General features: G+C 44.8%; 1 protein-coding gene across 2 annotated transcripts in view; it reads right to left on the bottom strand.

Moving 5' to 3' along the window:
- The window catches only part of DOCK1 (dedicator of cytokinesis 1), a 553,659-nt gene that overhangs the window by 444,934 nt on the left and 82,023 nt on the right, over window positions 1–26,702 (bottom strand). The window contains exons 6-12 of one of the 2 annotated variants that reach the window (XM_023224362.2): window positions 23,978–24,126; window positions 18,866–19,001; window positions 17,496–17,653; window positions 16,344–16,425; window positions 15,474–15,609; window positions 6,978–7,050; window positions 3,314–3,393 (exon numbers count right to left, since the gene is read on the bottom strand). In XM_023224362.2, coding sequence (XP_023080130.2) covers window positions 3,314–3,393; window positions 6,978–7,050; window positions 15,474–15,609; window positions 16,344–16,425; window positions 17,496–17,653; window positions 18,866–19,001; window positions 23,978–24,126 — 814 coding nt within the window. Of the gene's footprint in view, window positions 1–3,313; window positions 3,457–6,977; window positions 7,051–15,473; window positions 15,610–16,343; window positions 16,426–17,495; window positions 17,654–18,865; window positions 19,002–23,977; window positions 24,127–26,702 lie in introns of both variants that reach the window. The other variant, XM_023224359.2, reaches the window with a different exon arrangement.

The raw sequence follows: 26,702 nt of genomic DNA on the forward strand, positions 1-26,702 counted from the left end.
GATGCCCATGCAGCCACAGGGCTCCTGGTGGGAGACGGGGGCGGGGCCGCTCAGGGAGAGGGCCGATGCTGGGACACAGAAGGGCAAAGATGAATGAGAGAGTAAGACCAGAAAGTCCACATACACAGACACAGATGCATTACTCAGGGTAGGACTGTTTCTTAGTGGTTCTTTTCTTTCCTTTTTGTTTAATATATTTTCTCTTTTTCCTTTCTTTTTAAGACATGAAATTCCAGATCGTGGGAGGGAGAGTTTGAAGGAAGGAAGAACCACCATAGAAAGCGGTCCCCAAAGAGGTATCAGGGACGGCACCCAGACAGGAGCACATGTACCACCGCCCAGAATGTGCATTTCACTAGACAACTGACCACAAAAGGCAAGTGGGAGCTAAATCCTGCCTCTACTCGCTCACCAAGCCACAGGCCCTGGCACTATCTCCCTACTCACCCAGTTGATGAGGCCCCTTTTTCTTTTTTTTTTTTTCTTTTTTTTTTTTTTGAGACGGAGTCTCGCTCTGTTGCCCAGGCTGGAGTGCAGTGGAGACATCTCGGCTCACTACAAGCTCCGCCTCCTGGGTTCACACCATTCTCCTGCCTCAGCCTCCGGAGTAGCTGGGACTACAGGCGCCTGCCACCTCGCCCGGCTAATTTTTTTGTATTTTTAGTAGAGACGGGGTTTCACCGTGTTAGCCAGGATGGTCTCGATCTCCTGACCTCGTGATCCACCCGCCTTGGCCTCCCAAAGTGCTGGGATTACAGGCGTGATCCACCGCGCCTGGCCGATGAGGCCCCTTTTTCTAATTCACACAAAAGCACCCCGAGTAACAGCAGCTCCAGACCTGCAGAATAGATAAGCAGACAGATCTGCAAAGGGCCAGGCACTTCCTCACCCTAACCCCTGGCCCTGGCCTCCAGGAGAGCAAACCAAAGCCCAGACCCTGACAGAGGAGCCTGAGGAATCGGCACTGTGGCTGACGAGGAGCTGGTCTTCCCTGGACACCAGGATGCAGCTAAGAGTTTCTCAAATCTCAGGAATCTGAGTCCAAAAGCCTCCCTGGAGAATGAATGTCCACAAAATAAATCTAACAGAAAGATGCTCTTTGAAGGATTGCGGGATGCGGTGAGGTCATTCACAGAGGTCAAAGGTTAAGACATGAGGATGGAACATCTAACACTTAATATTAGAAATCCTGCATTTCAAACCCTTTCTCGGAAACGCCAGCCTGCTCAAATATCTTAATACATAAACTAATGCATTATTAGTGACACAATTAAATGTATTACCACACACTTTAAAAATGGAAATTAAATGTTCCTGATTACCCTGTGTTTTAAATGCTTTCTCACAGGAGAAAAAAAGTGCATTTGGCGTTGACATTGGCTTACCCAGAATAACTAAAAACAAAGAGGATTAGCATACATTCCATCTCAAACAATAGACCCAGATGTCCGGAGTCTTCATGAACTCACTGTCCACATCTAATGTCCCACACCTCTAGGTTCAGAATAATTTGGATTAAATATTCACGATTTTGTCTATTGTAAAGAGGAAACATGTTAGCAGAAACCAAAAATCGGCCAAGGCCAAGTGGTAAGCTCAAGAGACAGGAGGCGCACGTGGACAGAGGGGTGACAAATCCAGCAGCTCTCTCTGAAGATGAGTATCTCCTCCACGTGCCTTCCACTCCTGGGACCGCTAACAGTCACTTGACAGACAAGCAAGGACCAGGTTAAGCCTGGGCTGCTGGTGATAAAATGAGCTCCGGTGGACAGCGCTCTGCAGTCCCGGCGGCGGATCTGTGCGGCTGCACTCGCGGGCCACACTGCTCACCTCTGACCTGAATTCCACCCACCAGTGGGCCCTGGAGAAAATTCAGGTTCAAGCTAAACAAGCACTAGTCATGTTGCCTAAGGCCATTCTGATTCAGGAAGTCACCAGTGATCCCCTATCACTGTTCTTGTCCCTCGGTTCTCACTGTGACTTGGAAATGCCCGCTCCTCCCAGAAGCTGAAGGAACTGGACCCCCGGGCATCAGCCCGAGGTTCTCTGTCTTCAGAGATCTTGGCCACACACCAGGGAGCCTGGCAGAGGCAGGCTTCGGGTCCTCTTTCCCAGTGATTTCCTGCTGGCCTGACACCAAACTCCACTCTCCCTGAATGACTCTAATAAAAGTTTATCCAAACTCTGATGACTGCAAAAGAAACTGGAGATCCCAGAGCAGCCCCAGCTCGAAGCACTGAAGGATCGGCTGGCAACCTTTGCATGGTGTCCCCAGCCGGAGAGTGACTCCAATCTCAACAGCCCTAATTGGACCTCCCTGTGGTTTTCAATTAAAGTGCAAATTGGGAGGGCTGTTAATTCAGGAGAAGATGGGTCCTGGGTCAGCTAAAAATTGCTCTGTCTGCAGAGGCCACATCTCATTAACGTTCTGGGTTGGGGTTTTTGTCCTGCTACTGTTTGCCAGAGACGGGGGTAGTTCACGCCAGAAGAAAGCTGGAGGTCCCTGCAGAGCCCTAGGAAGGCTCGTTCTCTATAAGATTCTTCAGGCTCAATTCACATTCTCCTTTAGAACAGTGGGAAATGAATCAAGATAATTGTTTTTTAAAAGTCTAGTGACATCAGGTAGCTGGACGATGAAGCAGGTCTGTTCGCCTAAGCTCTACTGCGTTTACGGGCAGTCTGCACGGATCAGGGAGTGAGACGGTCAAGTTCTGAAGGTGACTTCCCCTTGGGCTGGAGGCGGGGCCTCAGTCACAGTTGTTTCCTGGCAGCCCTCCTGGCCAGCCAAGTGCCAACTGTCACCAGCCCAAGGTGATTGATTCATTCCTTCTGCCAGCAGCAGGTCAGCTGCTCGGAAACGTGTCAGTGCAGGATTAAAAACGGTGAGTGTGAGGCGGGGTGTAGGGGAGGAGAAATCACTTAAATGACAGAACTCAGGGGAGCAAGTCTGCACAAATGAAGTCACCTTGTTAGGGAGACCAGCAGGGGCGCCCCAGAACAGACGGTGATTAGCACACAACATGGGCAGAGGCGAGTTACGCCTACCGCCTGCACGTTCCTCTAAACATCTAATCCGACCCCAGTCTCCATTCAGGAGTGGGCTCTCAGCAATGTGCACAAAGGTGATGGGCCAGAAAACCGTCATGCACTGTACATGGGGGTGACCGTCACACACATTCTCCACCAGGACCACTGTCACCGCCACCATCTTCACACCGTCATGATCAACATCAAACTAAAACGCAATCCAGACAGCACTGTCCCAAACGCATGCAAATACACACCGATGGAAACAAAACAGGAAAGTACGTACCCTGTCCCTTGTGGTTGACTTCTTTGGCAGCGATGACTTTGTTTATAACAGTCTGAAGGAAGTCATTCTCCCCTGCCACCCTGGGTGAAAAACGGGATGACATGTTGAGCGGCTTGTGTCGAATGGCGTCGTCCAACGCGAGCCTGGAGGGCACGGGACGACCAAGACCACAGGAGACAAAGGGGCACAGAGACCCATGGGTCACGGTAACAAGGGAACATAAGAGATCATCGTCACCAAGTGTGAGAGGGAGGCATCATGAGTCAACGCACGACAAAGGATGGGAGAGGTGACAAGAGAAACAGGGAAAAGCATTGATCAGGAAAATGCTGAACCATGAGAGGGAATAGAGCAAATGAGGGCAACCCTCTCCCCAGGAAATAAAAGTGCACCAGGCCTCCACTGCGTCTCCATCAGACGCTTGTGTTTAAAAAAAGGAGCTTGTCTGAAAGCCACATGGTTGAAAGGCATTTAATCCCAAAGAATGTTTATAGCCATTCCTCCAATTTCAATAATTCTGAACATAGCATAGGTCAAGGGGCAGGTGATCTAAAGGGAAACGCAAAATCGAGATTAAAAAAAAAAAAGAAAATCCCTGGAACCTAACTGCTTGCAAAGGCTTTCTACTCTACTCTCTTGGACTATGTACACAATAGACCCTAAAATGACTACATGTGAGAAGAATGGCACCGTGTTTGGAGAACACCACGACCTAGTCTCATGTGTGGCGCCATTATGAACACAGACTACCCATATTTTCAGGGCCCGTGAATCAGGAGCCTGTCACAGATGCTGCGCTGTACGAGAGACTAGCTAAAAACAGGTAGCATATGCCCAAATAGAAATACCATGTAGCACAGCGAAGTGCGCTATGAAATGAGTAAGAAAATAGACAGCATCGCCATAATGTTTAAAATCAATCCTGGGAACAAGGACAGTGCTATCCATCACTGGAGCCACAAGACTCAAGGGAACTGAAGACTGTTGTCATTTACTTCACCAAGTTAAAAAAGACAGGGAGGAAGGGAGATGTGCAATGTGCTTCCTTCCCTAAAACCAACCCTGTGAGATAATAAATCAGTTTTAATGGAGCAAAAAACGGTTTCATTAGCATGACATTTCCCAAAGAACTGGTTTCATTGCTTATTTTGCTATTAAAAATCATGCTGTTCTTTTGTTTCTAACACTGCAAATATTCATCTATTAGTCTTCCTTTAATGGAGCACGGAGTCAGAAATTACATAAGAAGTACACATGGAATAATATATTTTCCAAGTGGACATTCCACTACAAGATAGAAAAAGATGGCAGCAAAGCACAGGCAATCTCAGACAACTCATAACATGTTCTGTGAAAATCAGTGCATCTAAAACTAATAACCTCCCTAACTTTTCAAACAATCCCTCAAGTTGGGTTTGTTTTGGGATTTTTCTTTCCTTTTTTTTTTTTTTTTTTTTTTTTGACTTTTCACAGAGGACACTAGCAGGCAACAGGTAATTTCAACTTAGTGGTACATCTGGGCATTAAGAACCTCTGAGGTCTAATATATAATACAGCATTCAAAACAGTAGGGGGCTGCATTATTTCTCATGAGAGAATGAGGCAATTTAATATCATAATTTTACAAAGGTGTATTTTATTTATGACCTCAATATCTGCCCATGTTCCACGATACTGTTCCCCTTGTTTGCTAAGGAAACTTCCAGATTCTGCAGCACTGCGTTCCTTTTATAAACTCTCCTCACTGGGTGGGACTACAAAACAACATTATCCAGCAGAGCTTTCTGCAGTGGTAGAGATGTGCTGTGTACGTACGGCCCAGTACAGTGCTGCTGGCCTCCTCTCCTGCTGAACACTTGGAACAGGACCAACGTGACTGAAGAATTCAATGTTTAATGCTACTTCATTCTAATTATTATTATTATTTTTGAGACGGAATCTCCCTCTGTCACCCAGGCTGGAGTGCAGTGGCGTGATCTCGGCTCATTGCAACCTCTGCCTCCCAGGTTCAAGCGATTCTCCTGCCTCAGTCTCCCAAGTAGCTGAGATTACAGGCGCCTGCCACCACGCCCAGCTAATTTTTGTATTTTTAGTAGTTATGGGGTTTCGCCATGTTGGCCAGGCGGGTCTCGAACTCCTGACCCTCAGGTGATCCCCCTGCCTCAACCTCCCAAAGTGTTGGGATTACAGGCGTGAGCCACTGTGCCCAGCTCATTTTAAGTATTTTAAACAGCCACATGGAGCTAATGGTTACCACACTGGACAGGAGAGTAAACCTAAAGCATTTAAGCCACAAAGAGACCTCTGCCTCTAGTGGCGCATGGTGAGATACATATAACTTAACCCTGACTCCCAGTTCAATGGCGCAGGGTTTGCTGTTATTCTTATGACAAGAAGATAACGAAATCTCCTACTGAGCTGTACAAAAAGCTTTAGGGTGCTACCTGACCAGATCGCCTGCCTGCAAAGAAAGTCATACTCTTCCTGTCTTAGCCAGTGGCACTCAAGTCCCAGAGGAGTCGGGTGGGGTTGAGTGCGGTGGTCCATCACCAAGGATGCATGGGGCAGAGGGAAGCCAACCTCACATCTCCGGACCCCCAAGGACAGGACTCCTTCAGCCACCCACTTACTACCCGCCTCCTAAACCCTTCAGCCAACAGCTGAAAACAGTAACATGTCTAAAATCTAAAAATGTGTTTCAAGTCTGAAATCAATTAAGAAGAAAAATGAGGGAAAAGTAAAACTGCAGAGCACTACCGCAGGGGGCTGCCACTTCCCTCACCACGCATTCTCCCCTAACATCGCCCCCCAATCCCACACCCAGGAGGAAGCTGGCTCTGTGGCAGGGACTGCCATTCCCTTACCCTGCATTCTCCCCTAACATCGCCTCTCAATCCCACACCCAGGAGGAAGCTGGCTCTTACAATTCACCTCAACCATTTGGATTCCTTTTTCTCTCCTCCTCTGTGAGGAGTAGGAGTGCCCTTAAGTGGCCAACGACCATCATCTGGGCACACTCTTGCTTCCACACGAGGGAAATACATGCCAATTCTTTCCACCAGTTCCCTGGGTTCTATCCACAAATCAGATAATCCGTTTAACAAATCTCCTCCAAGAGCTTTTTCTCAGCTTCCGTGCCTTTTTAAAGACTTCAAGTCAGAACTAGAGAAAGCTGGAAAACGAGCACAGGTATGCTCCACTCTAAGCAAAAACCGAGAAACAAAAATCAGCAGCATGATTCTATGCTTTAAAGCATTATTTCCCGCTTTAAAATAATTCATCATAATTTTGTTTGGCTTTCTATTTTAAACACAGCAACCTCCTATGATGAATTTGGAAGTATTGTGCTTTGAAACTACAAATAGCTACTAGAATAAACTGATTATGTAAAGAAACGTTCAGGCTCAGAGCAGAGTTGTAATTCTGTGCCTTCTACATGATAAGGCAAGTAAAATCTCCTACTTCCGGACCATAAACAAACTTTGACCCAGGATTCTTATGGCTACAAAAAAATTCCATGTACTACAGCAGTGACTAAAGAGGTTTTTCATAATTATAAAATAATTCTTACTTAGGTTTATCCATTTAATTATAAAGATAATTATTACAAGCCTATGTTTTCCACATTATATCTGGCTAAGTACTTGAATTGCTCCATACTTACGGCTGAAAGGGAATGAAATGCTGCTTATCTTCGTCGTCTACTTTTCCATTTATTATATCTGTTACATCCATCACTGGAGACAAAAAGAGAACAGAGATTGTTTTGGCTTAAATGCTATAATCACAGAACACAAACAAAGGAGCATCAGAATATCTTCTGGCAAACAACAGCAAAAGCTGTTTTCTCATCGTCAAGTCTAAATTATTTCCATGCTTGAAAGACAAATTAAGTTATCAGAAAACGCTGGCCTAAATGGAAGTGGGGCTCAAATGGCAGAGTTCCATTTAATAATTTCCTTTGCCTATTATCCAACTGTCACCCTAGAGCTGCCCTGTCCAATAGAACTTTCAGTAATGATGGAAAATGTTCCGTAACAATGAGCAACAAAAATGTGAAAGCACGGGCCGGGCGCAGGGCTCACATCTGTAATCCCAGCACTTTGGGAGACCAAGGTGGGCAGATTGCTTGAGCCCAGGAGTTCAAGACCAGCCTGGGCAACATGACAAAACCTCTATCTATACAAAAAATACAAAAATTATCCAGGCATGGTGGTGTGCGCCTGTAGTCCCAGCTTCTCAGGAAGCTGAGATGGGAGATTTGCTTGGGCCCAGGAGGTAGAGGTTGCAGTGAGCAGAATTCACACCACTGCACTCCAGCCTGAGTGACAGAGACCCTGCCATAAAACAAAAGAAAAAAATAAAATGTAGAAAGCATGATGGAGGAACTGAAAACTTACTTTTACTTCGTTCGTTTAGTTTAAATTTAACTAGTCACATGTGACCAGTGGTTACCATGCTGGCCAGCACTGTTCTGAAGCCACACGTTATTGTATTCCCCCAAACAATTAAGCAAACAAGTAGCTACCATTTCCCAAGCACCCACCACATGCTGGTATCTGTCGATGCTCTTACAAGAGGACACTTCAAGGCAAATCCTCAGAGTCACCTACCATACTGATGAGAAACTGAGGCTCGAAGACGCATGAACAAGCACGCTCAAAGTCTACAGCTAGAAAGTCTCCAAGACCCAAACTCTTTCAATACTATTAAACTGCCTTCACAACACATCCCCCGGGAGGTCCAGGCTTGCTAACATCACAAGAAAGGCTAATATCCTTTGCAATGTTCTTGTGTTAAAAAGACATCCCCTGATCACATTCAGGAGTAAACCCAGACACACTGTCTACCTTTCAAACAATTCCTTTTGCCCTTGGTCATGACAGAACAAGAAAATCCAAGAATAACCCCAGATGGCCCTGGTCACTTTCCCTGTCTCTGCTATTGCTCAACCGCCACACCGGACTTAAGAAAAGAGAGGAAGATGCTTTGTTTATTTTCTTTGCACAAGACCCTTCCCCAGAAGGGTCTCTGTAGCCCAGGGTCTCTGTGTTCAGGTAAGAGGATGAGTCTAAATATACTTTGTCCAATACACGAGTAATCATATATTGAGATTTTTCCTTTCTACCATCACCATCACTACCCTCCAAAAAGGGGGGAGTGATGTGTAGAACCAAAAAAGCAGAATTCTCATCCCCTGCTTGGCCTGGTGGAGCCCACGGGCCTCAGTATTGTGTCCTAAGGGACGACACCCACACTCCACTGAACCAAGGGGGACTCAAAGAGCTAAGAGCCCACAGCTGTGTTTGCAGATATAGGTCAAAGAATCCCAAATAACTTGGAACATCAAATGACAGCTGCTCAGAAGATGCATGGTCTGGACACGGGCCCTCGCCTGGCCTGGGGGAAGACTTTCCCAGCTTCCACCACTCTTGGGGGTGACTGACCCACATGCGACTGACTGCAGCACCCACCTTTTTACCTTTTTCCAAGACGCCTGAGACCACCAGTTCAGCATCCTTCATTAACTCATTAGGGCAGCAGCCCACTACGAGCCAGAACCAAGGTGGTCTGACCCGGGCAGGCCAGCCCTCACATGCCAGCTGGTCCTGGGTGGCCTGGCTGGCTGCCTGCAGAGCCCCTCTCTGCCATGGGACTCATCTCACCAGCTGACCATGGGACTCCCTTGCCACATCCCCGGTGCCCAGCCCTGGAACACAGTACCTTGTGCAGGAAGGCAGCAAACAAGCAGGAAACGCAAGCAGAGCCTGAGCACCCACAGGTGGAAAACACCCCAAGTCCCGCCCCCATCCTGAGCCTCGAGGAGAAGGCCTGGACGTCACCAGTCATCACCGCTCCTTGCGCCTCCCAGGGACTCTCCTGACTGCTCTCCCGCACACAGCCCCATGCGGAGGGAGTGCTCCCTGCAGGTTGGGCAAGATGTGCCTGACACCAAAGGAGGAAATAAAGGTCTTGGGGGGAAACCTCCCCCAAACAGCCAGCCCAGGGTCTCTACATTCAGGTAAGAGGATGGTGAAAAGAAGAGTCCAGCTGAAGTCAGTACAGCTCTGTGAGGGAGACGCCGGGTAGACAGACGGCACCGCGTGATGCTGGAATTCAGAGGGCAGGAGAAGGAAGGAGGCAGTGGTGTCAGGACAAGAGTGATGGAGGCACAGGGCCAGCAAAGGCAGGAGAGCACAAGGCGGGAGGCGAGAAACGTCTCGCAGGGAGAGGGGCTGACGGCTCAGTCCCGCTGGTGGGGCTGCATCAGGACGACTTGCTCGCGGCAAATGGACCCCCACACCCTGCGAGTCGGCAACTCCGCTGCAGAGGCTGCCCTGCAAACAGGCACAGGGGGAACGCTTCAAGCCCCAGGATGCTCACTGCGTAGCTACTACACCGCAAGGCGGAGATACCCTCAGAGCCCAGAGCAAAGGCCTGCTGCAATCACAGGGCTTCAGGCTACAGACACTGAGAAGCCGAATTTTTGAATAATACTTAATAAAATGACATGTTCATAAGATAATGCTAGGTTTGTTAGAAAGATAAAAGTATACGCAATGCAAACATACTTACTACTGAACTGCACGCCTAAAAATGGTTAAGATGGCAAAAAAGGGACTAAAAAGACATTGAAAATCCATCAGTAAATAAATGAACATATGGTAGGATGTGATATTGTATTTAAAAATCATATGCCACACACAGAAAAAAAAATTTGGAAACAAACATATCAGAATAAACATCAGGTAATACCCGGGCTATGTAAAACTATGGATAATTTATTTAACTACACTTTTCCATAAAATTTCCATTATTTTTACAATTCTCTATCTTTTAGAAAAAGATAGAAAAGGTTACATTATAAAAAGGTTAAAAAACAGAAATGTGACCCATTATTTTCAACCAAAGACTAAGAACTGTAGCCTTAAAGGTCCATGAACACTTTTCTCATTTTGAGGAACTGAACTCTGTTGACACAGACAAGCAAAAGTCATTCTGAAGAAAGCCTCAAAATTAAATTTGCATGTGGAAACTGAAGTTGCATACGAACAGGTAGAATACGATTACCAACATGTTGATCAACCTTCTTAGACGTAGGAAGCATCCCTTCTATCCCCTTTCTTTTTTTTGAGACAGTGTCTCGCTCTGTCGCCTAGGCTGGAGTGCAGTGGTACGATCATGGATCACAGCAACTTCAACCTCCCAAGGTCAGGCAGTCCTCCTGCCTTGGCCACCCCAAGCATGAGCCACCATGACTGGCTAATCTTTGTGTATTTGGTTTTTTTTTTTTTTTTTTGGTAGAGATGGGGTGTCACCGTATTGCCCAGGCTGGTCTCAAACTGCTGGACTCAAGCAATCCACCCACTTTGGCCAACCAAAGTGCTGGGACTACAGGTGTGAGCCACTGCACCCGACCGAGTGTCCTTGCTTAGTAACAAAGAGAACATTTGGTTGGATGACACAATGAATAAGTTAGAAGCAAATCCTACTTAAAAAAATTCCCCAGATGTGCTGAATGCCACCACGTGATAAGCAGGGCGGGCGGGGGGTGGGGGGGGGCAGGTGGCCTGGTGGCAGCAAACTGCCAGTCACTGAGTGGCCCATAGTGACAAACAATTGATTTTGGTTAAAGCAGAGATTCTGGTTTAACTGGACAGGAGTGGGGCCTGTGCAACAATTTTTTCTTTTTGGGAGTGGGGTTGCAGGGGACAGGATCTGACTGTAGCCCAGGCTGGAGTACAATAGCACGATCATGGCTTATTTGCAGTCTGCACCTCCCGGGGCTCAGGTGATCCTCCCACCTCAGCCTCTCGAGTAGCTGGGACCGCAGGTCAGTGCCACCAAGCACCCAGCTAACTTTTGTAACTTTTAGTAGAGACGAGGTTTCACCATGTTGTCAGGCTGATCTTGAATGCCTGGGCTCAAGCGATCTGCCCGCCTCAGCCTCCCAAAGTGCTAGGATTACAGGCAAGAACCACAGCATCTGACCAAGAATTTTTACTGAAAGCTTGCAAGATTTTTCTCATATTCAGTTAGGATTGAGAACCACTGCATTAAGATATTTACTTTTTGTGCCAAAAATTTACATAGATCACATAATGAAATGTCTCAGAGAAGAGTTTCTAGTAGGAAACTGGAAATTCCACAAGCAGAATGATCAGGTCTTTACTTGTTTTTTTTTTTTTTTTTTTGAGACAGAGTCTCGCCCTGTCACCCTGGCGTGATCTTGGCTCACTGGAACCTCCGCCTCCCCAGTTCAAGCAATTCTCCTGCCTCCCTGCTGAGTAGCTGGGATTACAGGTACCCGCCACCATGTCCAATTAACTTTTTTGTATGTTTAGTAGAGACAGGGTTTCACCATGCTGGCCAGGCTGGTCCCGAACTCCTAACCTCATTATCAGCCTGCCTCAGTCTCTCAAAGTTCTGGGATTAGAGGTGGGAGCCACTGCACCGGCCTTGTGTGTGTGTGTGTGTGTGTGTGTGTGTGTGTGTGTGTGTGTGTGTGTCAGAGTCTCGCCCTGTTCCCCAGGCTGGAGTGCAGTGACACATTCTTAGCTCACTGCAACCTCAGCCTCCCAGGTTCAAGCAACTCTTCTCCCTAGCCTCCTGAGTAAGTGGGACTACAGACATGCACTATGCCTGGATAATTGTTTTATTTTTCGTAGAGATGGGGTTTTACCATGTTGGCCAGGCTGGTCTCAAACACCCAACCTCATGTGATCCACCCACCTTGGCCTCCCACATTGTTGGGATTACAGGTGTGAGCCACTGCACCCAGCCAGATTCTTACTTGCAATGTACAGACACACACCAACTGAGGAGGTCCAGGAAAGCTGGCCCCTCTGGAGTGAGCACAGAGGCCACAAAGGCTCAGAGCTTGGGACCGAGGGATGAACACGACATCCCCACTGAGGGCATGCAGTGGAGCCAGGCAAACCAGCAACTGCTGAGCAACCATGACACCAGAAAGGACAGAGAATTCAAAGGACCTGGAAACCCCACATTAACAGCTGCAGGCCTGAAATCTTCCCACAGAGGAAAACAAACGCCTATAGGTATCTCTGAAGCACTTCACACAGGTTCGTGCAGGTTCACACAGGTGCATGCGGGTTCACACAGGTTCACACCAGTTCAGAAAGGTTCACACAGGTTCATGCAGGTTCACGCATGTTCACACAGGTTCACACAAGTTCAGAAAGGTTCACACAGGTTCACGCATGTTCACACAGGTTCACACAAGTTCAGAAAGGTTCACACAGGTTCACACAGGTTCATGCAGGTTCAGAAAGGTTCACGCAGGTTCGCACAGGTTCGTGCAGGTTCACACATGTTCACAGAGGTCTGTGCAGGTTCAGAAAGGTTCACACAAGTTCACGCAGGTTCACACAGGTTCAAAAAGGTTCACGCAAGTTCACACAGGTTCAGAAAGGTTTACACAGGTTTATAAAGGTTCACACAGGTTCTTGCAGGTTCACGCCGATTCACACAGGTTCACACACGTTCACAGAGGTTCACATAGGTTCACGCAGGTTCGTGCAGGTTCATGCAGGTTCACACAGGTTCTTTGCAACCCCAAAGTGAGGGGGGACACCCCATGTGCCAGTCAGAGCAGAGCAGCAAGAAGCAGCCACACTCCAGAGAATTCTCAAGCAAAACGACAAGGCTAGAACTTGGCCCCAGGTGGGTTTTCAGAAGCCCCAATATCAGTGGGTACCAGGGACACGAGACAGGAAAGGAAGGAACCAGAGACCAGTTCAGACAAGAGGAACCAGGGACCACAGGGGGTGTCCATGTGGTCAGCAAATATCAGGGGACAGAAGTCCCTGGTGGCCGCACAGCCAGGGATCCAAACTCCAGTGACCAGACGTAGTGTCTCAGCCAACACTACACAGATGGGGGCTCCAGAAACAAGGAACTATGTCCAGGCTGCCCGCTCTGCCCCAGTGAATAACCCGGGCTTCTGTAATTCATGGAGAACTCCAGGAGCTGGGGGGGGGGCCAACCTAACTCTAGACCCCACTAAGCAAGCGTAAGTGAGCATGTAAGAAACAGTGAAAGACCACAGTGGTGTCAGCTGAGCCCATGCCCATCACCCTCTCCATCCATTAGTACCTAGACCTTCATGGACTGTCAACCCAATGAAAACTGAAAAATATTCCAAATTTTTAAATTCCAAAAATTTTAATCAAAAGAAGATAAAAACTGTCAGCCTATGGTCTAGATTTCATCTTTAAGAAATATAACTACGCATTCATAGGCACTTATGACATAATCCATCTTGTAATCTAATAACCAGAGAATCTGTAGCTTTGCTGTTGAAAAGAGGAGCAACTTCCGTGTGTTGTCAGAGATGTCTCTGATTGCTCAAATGGAGCCAATTATGCCTGAGACAAAAATTAAATATTCTCTTAAAACTACCATCAAGGTGGAAAAGAAAAAAAAAATCCTGGAAAATGAAAGGTGTTTTAAATATAACACTAGATTACATATAAAAGATGCTACAGGCTCTGACAAATAGAGGGGCAATTTTCAAGTATGTATTCAAGTCAGGAGATGAAAATGTTAGCAGGGCATGAGGGGGCGCACCTGTGGTCCCAGTTACTCAAGAAGCTGAGGCAGGAGGATCACTTGAGCCCAGGAGGTCAGGGCAGCAGTGAGCTGTGATCACACAGACTGGGTGACAGAGTTAGACTCTGTCTCTTAAACACAAAAAGACAGAGAGATGAAAATGCAAAAGGATTTCCCCAGCCCAATGTTGTGGGGACTTCAGAAAGAAAACCTCACCCTCACCATTTCACTCACAAATGGTAAAATCATTGGAACACTCCGTTAGTTAGCTCTATGGGTAAACAGAATTCAAGTAAACGGAATTAATATGCTGCTCTCATTATGTCTATATCACTGCTATTGCTTACTTCTTATGATATAGTAAATCATTTAAATGACTTGAAATATTTTTCCAAAAATTCCACGCAGAGCACACCGGACTTTTAGGATGGTGAAGCTACCAGTGAGAGACTACAATGGGGAATATACAGTATTTATTCAACTGTCGAAACCCACAAAAGGCACAACATCAAGAATGAACACTAATGTAAACGACGGACTTCACAGGACGACGATGTGTCAATGTGGTTCACCAACTGCAACCAACGTACCAATCTATGGGGGATATTGATAATGGGGAGGCAGGGGGAAGGAAGGAGAAATATATAGGAACTGTCTATATTTTCTGTTCAATTTTGCTTGAACCTAAAACCTTTCTAAAAATAATGTTTATTTAAAAGGCAGGGGGGAATGGACTAAGTTCAGAGTTTCCTGGTAGCCAAGGCAAAGAACGTCTTCCACAGCTGTTCATACAAAAAATCCAGCTGTGTGTCAAGAATCAGGAACCTTTCCCATATGAATATTCACATGAATCCCAAAAATCACAAACATAAAATAAATATCAGAGTGCTAAGTAATAAAATTGTACACAACCATTAAAGAGAGAAAACCACTTCCCAAAACTATGAAAAATGAGAGTGACATTGAAATAGGGCAAATAATTAGAACTTCCTAGTATGCCTTTATCTTTCCTCAACAGAGATCATTGGTCTTGCACATTCTTCGTGCTGTCACCAAAAATAACAGAGCACCAGCACCGCGGAGGAAGAGCACCAACGTGGCGGAGGAAGAGCACGAACGTGGCGGAGGAAGAGCACCAGGGCGGGGGAAGAGCACCAACGTGGCGGAGGAAGAGCACCAATATGAAGCTAACTGCGTCCTCTTCACGGTTTGCTTTCTTTCCTCCCCTTCCTTGCTTTGACCGTCCTGCACAAATCCATTCTGATGTCCATCACCAAGACCTGAAACCCTCCATTGACTGGCTTCCCTACAGACTGAGAATATGAGTCAGGATCTCTCCCAGGGAAAGATGAGATCCACTTTAAAACCAAATGTATGATTTACATCTGAAACTTGAGGCCTAGAGCATCCTGAGCCTAGCAGGTCAACTGGAAGCCACAATGAAAATAACTAATAAATATATTTTTTCTCTCCAGCAGAAAAGCTTATAAATCAAAGCTGCCCATTGACCAATCAACATTCAACAGTGGTTCTTTTGAAAGTGACTGTGAAGATCTGAAACTCTCAAGGAAACAGAGAAATGGATTACCAGCCACTCCAAAAGGTCGCCGCAACCCCGAAGTCAGTTTCCTGGTATTGTTGTCCCTCAGCTCCATGCGACCCACGCGAACAATCTGACAGACAAAACTGATTTTCTCCCTTTTCAGGTCTTTGCTTCCGAGGTCCTAGAAATATTAGTTTCCATAAATTATTTTGGAGAACCATTATTCAATGCAAGTTCCAATGAAAAGGACAGTAAAAAAATGGATTGAGACTCTTTTCTCAGACCCATTTCTATAATTTTTATCAGTTATTCATATGACAGAAAAGAATTTAATAACAATAATCAATTACTGTTAAGTGAGCTTAAGATACACATTTAAGGGCTGGGTGCAGTGGCTCACACCTGTAATCCCAGCACTTTGGGAGGCCGAGGAGGGTGGATCACGAGGTCAGGAGTTCGAGATCAGCCTGGCCAACATGGGAAAACCCCATCTCTACTAAAAATACAAAAAATTAGCCAGGTGCGGTGGTGCATGCCTGTAATCCCAGCTACTCAGGAGGCTGAGGCAGGAGAATTGCTTGAACCCAGGAGGTGTAGGCTGCAGTGAGCCGAGATCACACCATTGCACTCCAGCCTGGGTGACAGAGCAAGACTCCGTCTGGAGGAAAAAAAAACAAAACAAAAAGATACACATTTAAGAGGCACATTCCATGGTAATGGGGTAAATCTTTGTCACAGTCATTCTAAGGGTTGCTAGAGACTCAAAAGATTAGGCACTCTACTTAGTAATACTAAATTCACCGACATTACAGGCATCCCAGGGACCCACGTTCTAATGTGGCAGGAGAGAGAAATCACTAAACGTAGTCATTAGCATGGTGGCCAATTCAACCAAACATCCTTGCGTGCACTTACAGTAAACACAGCTCGCAAATTATGTAATCTGTCTATGTCTTTAGGTAATCCTGAACTGGACCAGCGAACCAGGTAGTTTTCACTTGAAAAAGGGAGAAATAAAAGCAAGTTAATTTTCCAAATAACAGAGTACCAAATGTACATCCACATTGCTTCATAATCAATACCATGTAGGTGCACTATACAGACAACTATGAGTGTATAAATATCAAAAAGATCACATACAGCTACTCATCAATTAACATCCACAGCAGAAAAACCCTGCCAAGTTTTAATGTGGGATGTCTTGGGTTGTCACTGTAATGGAACTACTTGCAAATGGTATTTCAAAGTTGGTTGTTTTTTTAAGAGCCTATTTGTTCATTTAGAATGACAATACTATAAAATTCAGCACAATGCATCTTTATTTCAAAACCTATGACAAACCAAATACACTGTAAAATAAACACTGCATCCTATGTCAAGAGGAAACAAAGTCTTTACCAGAAGTGAGAATAAAATCCACTCATATTTTTCTGTATCATTCATACCCTAAGTTTTCAAATTTTGAATAATACAAGTGAAGATCCTAGAGTTTTAGCATATACACAGACACACACACAATTCATACATAGTTGAACCACAATGTTTCCATCTGGGCAAAGAGAAAGTTATACTGAAGGCTAAGCAGGAATAATACACTTACAGTGTTTTCATTTAACAAATATTAACTGACAGTCTGTATGTGGCAGGCACCATTCTAAATGATGCATTCCAGTCAATCATCTTGCAGAAAAAACAACAGGATGAAAGTCACCGAAATGGCATTCAAAGAAACCAAATTTTGAAAAATGGAAATAGTGATATTTGAGGGACCGGGATACATAAAATCTTATGAAGACAACTTAGGAAACAAAGTATTACTTCAGTCTTCAGCTGCACTCTGAAGATATGACCAGAGTGTACCTGCAATTGCTATAACTCTACGAGCAAATAGCAATCTACATGCTGCCATCACACTGTCCAAGACAGCTCTTGGCTCGGCTGCTTGCTCGTGTCCAGCAGCCATTCATCCAGGGCCTCTCGGCATGAATGGCGCGCTTCAGTGGTTCTGATCCCACGTTCCTAACACCAACCAAAGAGGAAAGACAGCCGCCAAGAAATTTCACCTACCTGATGAATTTGGACTCCACAGGGTCATATAGAGACATGAGGACTTCAGCATCTTCTCCTATTTTACAAACCACGTTTTTGAGGTTCACAAACAAGGCCAGAGAAGGGGTTGCAGCAAACTTGGCTTGTCTGTTAATATCTATGTTCTGCTTTTGAGACTGTGAATGGAAGGAAACAGAAAGTCAACCCCAACAACGCTCATCACTAACACTTGCTTTCTTTATTCCCTACAGAATAGAAAATGGTAATAATTCATTGGCATAACCCAGCAAAGCCACTGGTGCAGTCACTTTCTTATCTCCCCTGCACATTCTTAAATCATGCATTCACACAACAGACAAAAAAATCGTATCCCGTGCAATTGTTGTGCTATTTTCGAAGATACAAAACTTTCAGGTGTCCAACCAATAAATCAAAATAATTATTATATGTGTAGTTATTTAATTTTTTGTTCCCTCATTAGACTAAACCCTCCAAGGACATCTGTCTCACTTATCATTATGTCTTCAACATTTGGTACACAGTAGATGCTCAGTAAATACTTGCTGAATTAACAGATGATTCAATTATTCAGTCAGTTTTGAATATCTACTGTGTGTATGTGTGTGTATGGGAGGTGGGAGGTGACTGGTCACGGGGTGGATTGCTCATGAATGGTTTAGCCCCATCCCCTCAGCGCTGTCCTCATGACGGTGAGTTCTCACAGATCTGGTTGTTTAAAAGCGTAGCATATAAAACCCCCTGCACACCCTCTGTCTTCCTCCTGCTCTACCCATGTGAAGTGCTGGCTCCCACTTCGCCTTCCGCCATAATTGTAAGATTCCTGAGGCCTCCCCAGAAGCAGAAGCCACTCTCCTTCCTATACAGTCTGCAGAACCATGAGCCAATTAAATCTCTTTTCTTTATAAATTACCCAGTCTCAGGCACTTCCTTATAGTAAGGCAAGAATAGGCTAATGCATACATGATACCATTAAAGATCACAGAAGATGAAAAACCAGTAAGACATGTGCTCTTTGCCCTCAGGGAGCTTGAATACATAACCTGCCTACCATTAACAGAGAGGAAATGCAGAATCAAGTCTTGTGTCCCACTGGACAGATGAGAACACAAAATCAACATCATTAGGATCCTGTCTCCTGAGATGAAACACAATGCTGTCCAATCCCCCTTCATGCCATGGGTGACATCCTGTGCCACCAGGCTCCGTTCCACTCATGGCTGTAGGACACACACTCCGCAGCTACTCCTTTTCAGGTTCTTTCTTAGTGAAAATTCTGGGCTTGACTGATATTTTACTAATGTTGAAAACGTATTACTGAGAAAACATGTTCCAAATGTAAATGGCACATTACAGAGAGTCAAACTTACTTTTTCCTCTTGTAACCTTTCCTCCACTTGTTTAGAAGCTATTTCATGAGCTCTGAAGAGACTAATCGTGCTAGTTAATTCTGGATCCAAAATATTCCCGTCTTCATCTCTAACCACCAGGTCCAAATCTAGAATTCTAGAACAACAAGAATTTAGAAGTTCATGCACATAGACCAAGGAGGTTGAATTTTCTAGCACAACTTCCACCACGGCAACTGGGCAGGTAAAAACATCCTAGAAAGTCGGGCTTGCCCACAAATATTAGGAATGTGAAATTCTTGGAGGTTGCTTTCTTTAGCTCAAAATGTGTCACCTCGGGAGAAGTAAAAAAAAAAAAAAAATTCCTCAATTTTTACTTCCATTGCAATCAGCAGTGGCTTTGTCTTCCAATGAGAAGTTTTATAGATCTACAAGGCCCAAGTGAAGTATGTATTACTAATTATTATGTAAAATATTAAAAGTTTTAAGGCATACTTTTTTTTTTTTTAAGACAGAGTCTTGTTCTTGTCGCCCAGGCTACAGTGCAGTGGCGCAATCTCAGCTCACTACAACCTCTGCTCTCGGGTTCAAGAGATTCTCCTGCCTCAGCCTCCTGAGTAGCTGGGATTACAGGCATGTGCCACCACACCCAGCTAATTTTTGTATTTTTAGTAGAGATGAGGTTTCACCATGTTAGCCAGGCTGGTCTCAACTCCTGACCTCAGGTGATCCACCCACCTAGGCCTCCCAAAGTGTTGGGATTACAGGCGTGAGCCACCACACCCAGCCTAAAGCACACTACATATGTACACACACACACACATATTCACATATATATGCAATCACATATACATCCATCAACCCAAACACATAGCTGGCAGTTGTGACAACAGCACAGAGTTGAGAAAGGAGAGAGGGAAGAAAACTTGGAGGAGAGATCTACCCACCACCTTATTTACTCCCCACTGACCCCAGTAGGGCCCCCTGCATGTCCCCCCTTCTACTTCGAGTCAGTTTCTAGTCCTTACATGAGGCCACAGGAAGATTTTCAATACAGATGTTCTATTGTATGTGAACACCAAACATATGGACGTTATCTACAATAAGGTTAAGCAACTTCCTGGCCAGATGGCTAAATGCAGTCGCCAACTAAAAACACAAGCAACATCTGGCTAATAAATCTGTCCAGTCTATAACAGTACATATTTTGGGGAACATTCTCTCTGATTCCTCAAATCCAACAAAATTATAAGGTGCTTTTTACCACAGTTTTTATTTAAAGAACACAGACAGTTGTGTAACAAAAGAGATCAAGAGCTGTGATCTGGCAGTAGGTTCTGGCTTTCTTGTTAACAAAACATGCAGGCCTAAGGGCAGAAATTTAACCGTAGATGCCTCTTACCCTGCCGTTGGGATTTTATATTCCTGTAATTAACAAGCCAATGGAGGCAGGCTTTTTGAACAATATGAAAAAGGAAAGAGAGTCATTTGAAAGAATGATAAATTTCCTTTGGGAGGCCGAGACGGGCGTATCACGAGGTCAGGAGATCCAGACCATCCTGGCTAACACGGTGAAACCCCATCTCTACTAAAAAACTACAAAAAACTAGCCGGGCGAGGTGGCGGGTGCCTGTAGTCCCAGCTACTCGGGAGGCCGAGGCAGGAGAATGGCATCAACCCGGGAGGTGGAGCTTGCAGTGAGCTGAGATCCGGCCACTGCACTCCAGCCTGGGCGACAGAGTGAGACTCCATCTCAAAAAAAAAAGAATGATAAATTTCAATTAGAGAACATCTTTATAGTTACAAATTAAAGAGGAAAGTTGAATTGCCCATAAATGCTCCATTTAGAAAAACTACCCCGAGACTCCGAGTCTCGAGGTCACACACCTTAAAGTCAGATATGAGTCTGCCAGCAGCTCAAACATATTTAGTCTTTGGAGTTTTGCTCAGGCACTGTACCACTGGGAAGGCAAATACAGAAAACTCATTTTTTCCTTTTAACATCTATTGAGCAAATTCCACTGACAGTGAAGCAGGAGGACCAACGGGGCCTGTCAACAGCATCAGGGTAAACAGACTTTAAACAAATAGAGGCTTTTTGCACTGCGTGAAAACAGCCTCAGTGGCTGCAGTGTAAGCGGGGTGCCTCAAGACCAACAGAAAGACATCTGGAGAAAATGTAAAAAGCATTTTAAGGTCTCATTAGTTATCTTTGTAACATGTCTCACTAACAAGGCAAGCTCCTCCCTCCCAAATACTACTCCTTAACCCTAGGAACATGCTGGTATAGGCAGGGTCAGACGGTGTGGGCGGGGTTTGTACTGGTGTGGGCGGGGTCAATACTGGTGTGGGCGGGGTCAGTAATGCATGGATTGAGTCAGTACTACTGTGGGTAGGGCCAATGTTCGTGGCAGCGTGGTCACTTCTAGTGCAGGCATGATTAGCTCTGGTATGGGCACGTCAGTGCTGGTGCCAGGGTAGCTACAAAGCACCAGCTTAGGAGGCCCAGCCAGTAGGTCCTACAGGCCACGCAGAATTGGGGTCCCTCTGGGAACACATGAGAGGACGGCCCTGTGCCAGCGTGCTATGCACGTCCTGCCACGTCATCACCTCACACCTGCCAGGGCAGATGGTCAGACCCACCGCACAAAGGAGGAAACCTAAGCTCAGAGAAGTTATTTATTCCAAAAGCCTGGGCTGTGTCAGAACTCTCCAATGGCAGAGCCATGCTCCTTCTAGAATGCCACATGCAAACTGTCACACAAAGTGGCCCGTCCAGTCAACCCTTCTACGCATTATTCTCAGCAAACAGTGTGCAGCTGGTTCTGAATCACAGTGAGTTTCCATTATGACGGTGCAACTTACCACAGCAAGGCAATGGAGAGATGAAGTCCATGGAAACCTAATGCACCTATGAGGAAAGGGTGGGAGCCCCCCCACAACCTGAAATCATGTGTAGAACTGTGTGTGTGTGTGTGTGTGTGTGTGTGTGTCTGTTTTGGGAGGTCTGTGTGCCTGTATGTGTGTACTGTATATGTGCATTTTTCTAGAGACATGGTCCAAGACCTTCATCACATTCTCAAATAGCTCTCCAAACCCCTCCACCCAGGTTAAAAATAAATTTAAAAGGCAAGAATGCCTAAGCAATGAATGAAAAAGACACAAAACATCTTTTCCTTGTTAAATCCACCCACCTTAAAATCAAACATTCAACACTGTGATATCATTTTGCATCATATAGGTTTTCTGAAGGAAGCACTAGGAAGATATATGCAGAGTGCTGGGCTTTGGAGAAATTATGGAGGAGGCTGGAGATCCTTGAGCAAAAAAAAACTGTCTTATTAAGAACTGTATTTCCTATCAAAGTAGTGAATTGTATTTGGAAACACTTCCTTCCTTAACTACATTTTTCCATGATACAATGTACTTTGCTAGCTTCCTGCAGCCAAATTAAGCAGGTGGTCTCTGAACATAAGTTTAAATTATGATACTCCAATAGGAAATCAAATCAAAGCTCCAAAAGTCTGCTTTTTTAAGCAGGTGGTCGTGAAATGGGTTTTACTGCAATAATAGCTAATATCTCAGGCTTTCCGGAAAAAAACACAAAAACCTTCTCCTACAGCATTTCTAATCCAAACCCTAACATCATAATGTTGCTTTAAGAAATTTTTCACACTTCAAAATATAAATTACCAGAAAATTATGTGATAATTCTGATTTTACAGAAAGGTTCTCTGATTTACCCGGACTCCTTTCTGCTGAGTGGCTGGAAGCAAGCCCCTTCTCTTGTCTGACTTCCACATTCCAACGTGCAAAATGAGGGAGTTGAATTAAACCAGAAGTTTTCTAAATCTGCTGTCCAGCACAACCCCACTCTATTTTTAAAAACTGAGACTTCCGGCCGGGCACAGTGGCTCATGCCTGTAATCCTGGTTACTTTGGGATGCTGAGGCGGGCGGATCACCTGAGGTCAGGAGTTTGAGACCAGCCTGACCAACATGGAGAAACTCTATCTCTACTAAAAACACAAAATTAGTCAGGAGTGGTGGTGCATGCCTGTAATCCCAGCCACCCAGGAGGCTGAAGCAGGAGAATCACTTCAACCCGGGAGGCAGAGGTTGTGGTGAGCCAAGATCACACCACTGCACTCTAGCCTGGACAAGAAGGGTGAAACTCCATCTCAAAAAATAATAATAATAACAAAACAAAACAAAAAAACTTGAGATTTCCAGCCAGCATCCCAGATATCACAAATCAGAGCCTTAAGGGATAAGTTTCGAGATTCTATAATTCAACAGCTATCCAAGTGATTCTGATATAGAAGAGCATTTGGGAACCATGTGACCACATACTTTTTAAGGCTTCTTGCAGCTCTGATATTCTATGAAAAACCAATATTATCAGGAGGAAAAGGGCATATGACCTCACTCTAGTTACAGGACCCAGCAGAATTAGGATCAGAGCAGCTTGTTTCCTTTCAGCATCAAAAAACACGTGCTAACACTAGAAGGTACAGCTGTAGGCAGGGGTGAGCACTAAAGGCACTCATACAGAGCCGGGGGGATGCCTGCTGTGGATGGGAACAGCTCTTGCTCTGGCAAGAGACATAATTGCACAAAGTAACTATTTGTTGTTTACTGCAGTGAAATTTAACTGGGCTGTATTTCTGTTTGTGAAATCTGGCAAGCCTACACAGGTGACAAACTTTCCAGTGATCTAATGTCCACTCCAACTCTCAGAACTTTGGATTCCACAGAAAGACACCTGTTGCTTGTCACTACACAAGGCCCCGCCAGATCTGGACTCAACATCAAAAACTATGATCAGAAGTAAAAGTTCCTTGCTACGGGAGTAATGATACGGTTCCCTCCAGAACGGTGAAAACGACAGGCTCCCTGGCGTCTTGGCTCTATCCCTTGAATAATGACAAGGTTTCAAGAATGGCTCACAAAATTCCCCTGTTTAGAATCCAGTGGAAAATATCTCATCCTTTTCAAAATGAAAAACATGCCATTGTTTTGAGGGTAGACATTTTGTTCCATGATAAAATGTGATCTCAGTCTCTTGAAGGCTTACAGGGATGTTAGTACATTGGATAATTTAAGCGTGAAATCATCTTTCAAATAAACAAACCTGTTTCCATAATCAATTTTGGCTGTGACCTTCTTCTTCAGTTCTTTGAGCTCATCCTGCGGCAGAGTTCCAGAAAGAATTTGTGATCGCCATTCAATAAGGTCATAGATCATGTGCCGCACACTTCGAAACATCTCCCTGTTATCTTGCTATACAGGGGGAAAAACCCAATTATAAAGATTTTGTTATAAAACAGAATTGTGAAGATGGTAGAGAATGGATATCTCTTCAAATACACATGAGGTATAAGCACTAGATCATGAGATTTAGTTAATGTTGAATTAAAAGGTGCTTTTAGCAAACACTGAAACATATTATTTGGAATTGGTTTTCCATGAGACATTAAAATATCAAAAGAATAAAAAGTAATGCATAATCCCCAAGATTTCATCCAACATTCTACGTGCCACTGAAGCAAAAAGGTGATCCCAACACGGGCTAGACCTTGAACATCAACACCTGCTTGTGAGCTTCCTGCACCTGGATCAGAGACGGGCAACTCTTAAAGCTCCTCCAGAATTAGTCTGAACCTAAAGATCTGAATCCTACAACCTGCATATGGTCTTCAGAACACCCTGCACCCTGGACGCTTCTCAGCACACTGAGAACCTGAACTCCTCGGCCTTGCTCTCAGCTGAACGATTGGGAAGAAGCAGCATTCCACCCTGGGCTGGCTGCTGCACACTGTGGTGTGTGCAACCCACAAGAGACACTTCTGCAAGAGGCCAAATCTCAATCTACAAGCTCTTGGTGCTTCTGTGACAAGAGGAAAATGCAAATAAGATGCAAAACTCACACTTCTTACCACTTTCTAAGAATTTTGATGGGACTGACGGTTCAAAGAAAAGCAACAGTTTGCAGCTTGCAATTACAAGTGTACAATAATCAAGGAGATTAAAGATTTTGTGAAGGAAAATAACTCAGTGGTTCTTTCCATGAAAAGAAATCTAGGTGGAACCTAATGTGATAAAATTCTAAGCATTGCTGGCCTTGGGAGCTCAGGCCTATAATCCTAGCACTTTGGGAAGCAGAGGCAGGAGGACTGCTGGAGCCCAGGAGTTGGAAACCAGCCTGGGCAACATAAGGAAACCTCATCTCTTCAAAAATTAAAAAATTAGCTGAGCATGGTGGCTCACAGGTGTAGTCCCAGCTACCCAGTAGGCTGAGGTGGGAGCATCGCTTGATCCCAGGAGGTTCAGGCTGCAGGGAGCTGTGATAGTGCCACTGTAGTCTAGCCTGGGCAACAGAGCAAGACCCTGTCTCAAAAAATAAATAAATAAAAAAGATATCTAAATGTCATGGTCCCTTTAAAACATTAACTGTGTTCACTGCCACTTTTTTCAAAAGCTCCCCTTCTACAGAACTGAACCACATACCTCACGCTGGTATTTAACCTTCTTTCTAGGAATTTCTAATATCCACACTGCCTTCTCTTGTCCACTGTTCTAAAGCCATATCAACTATATAAAATCCTTAATAGTTTGCTAATATCTACGACCACAGAGCAGAGCCAAAAAACTCTTTTAAATTTTTTTTTTTTTTTTTTTTTTTTTGAGAAGGGGTCTCACTCTGTTACCCAGGCTGGAGTGCAATGGTGCGATCTTGGCTCATTGCAACCTCCACCTTCCAGGTTCAAGCAATTCTCCTGCCTCTCCTTCCCAAGTAGCTGGGACTATAGGTGTACTCCATCACACCCAGTTAATGTTTGTATTTTTAGTAGAGATGGGGTTTTGCCATGTTGGCCAGGCTGGTCTCAAAGTCCTGACCTCAGGTGATGCATTCGCCTCAGCCTCCCAAAGTGCTGGGATTACAGGCATGAGCCCCTGCACCCAACCCATAGAAAAATATTATAACCATTTTTTGGCTTGGCTTTCTTTGTACAAATCCAACCATGTAAGTCTATCAGAGGCAAATTTAAGTTTTGTGAAAGGAAACGAAGGTGCTCATTAAGAATACCTACTCTAGGGTGATAGACTTAAGGAGGTCCACTGACTATTAGCATCAACTCCTGTTTGTTTTGTTGCCATATTTTTGTTTAAAAATTGCTAAGTTGACGATGAAACACTGACTACAGAATTGCTCAGATTTACACAAAACATTCATGGCTAACTTTACGCTTTTAGGTTTTTGACTACGTTTGATGACAATTACTGCAACTGCTTATTACTGTGCATTTACAGGAAACCACTGTATAATCAAAAACAAGAAGCCTGCCCAGCAAGCAGCTGCAGGACTTAGGAAGTTTTCTATGTTCGCCAGAAATTAACGTGCCGACTTCCTTCCAGAGCCCTGGCTTGGTGATAATAACATTAGCATATGAGAAATCAACACTCTGAATAGAAATACAAGCTTAACAAAAGGTAATCTTCTGCAAATATGAATTTATGTGCAAAGAAATGCCCTGAGGGAATATGAAATGGAAGGTGTCAGAGCTTCAACCTCTCTGCATTAATAAGACTTCTTCTGTGATCAGGAGAACTGGACAACTGCACACAAAGCTGGAATGTAAAATACTTCCCTATCCCTGTCACAAACACGGGTAACTCTAGAAGACTCTTGTTTTTCTTAAATGATAAGAGGTATTACCTACTGTCAGACAATGGCAAAAAATAAATAAATAAATAAATAGTAATTGCCCTCTACTGGATCCTTAAATAAGCACCTATTACTGTTTAAAAGGTGACATCAACACACCGCCCGATCCCGTGTTCCAGGGGCCTGAAAA

This window comes from Piliocolobus tephrosceles, chromosome 9 (genome assembly GCF_002776525.5).
Source record: "Piliocolobus tephrosceles isolate RC106 chromosome 9, ASM277652v3, whole genome shotgun sequence".
Lineage (NCBI taxonomy): Eukaryota > Metazoa > Chordata > Mammalia > Primates > Cercopithecidae > Piliocolobus > Piliocolobus tephrosceles.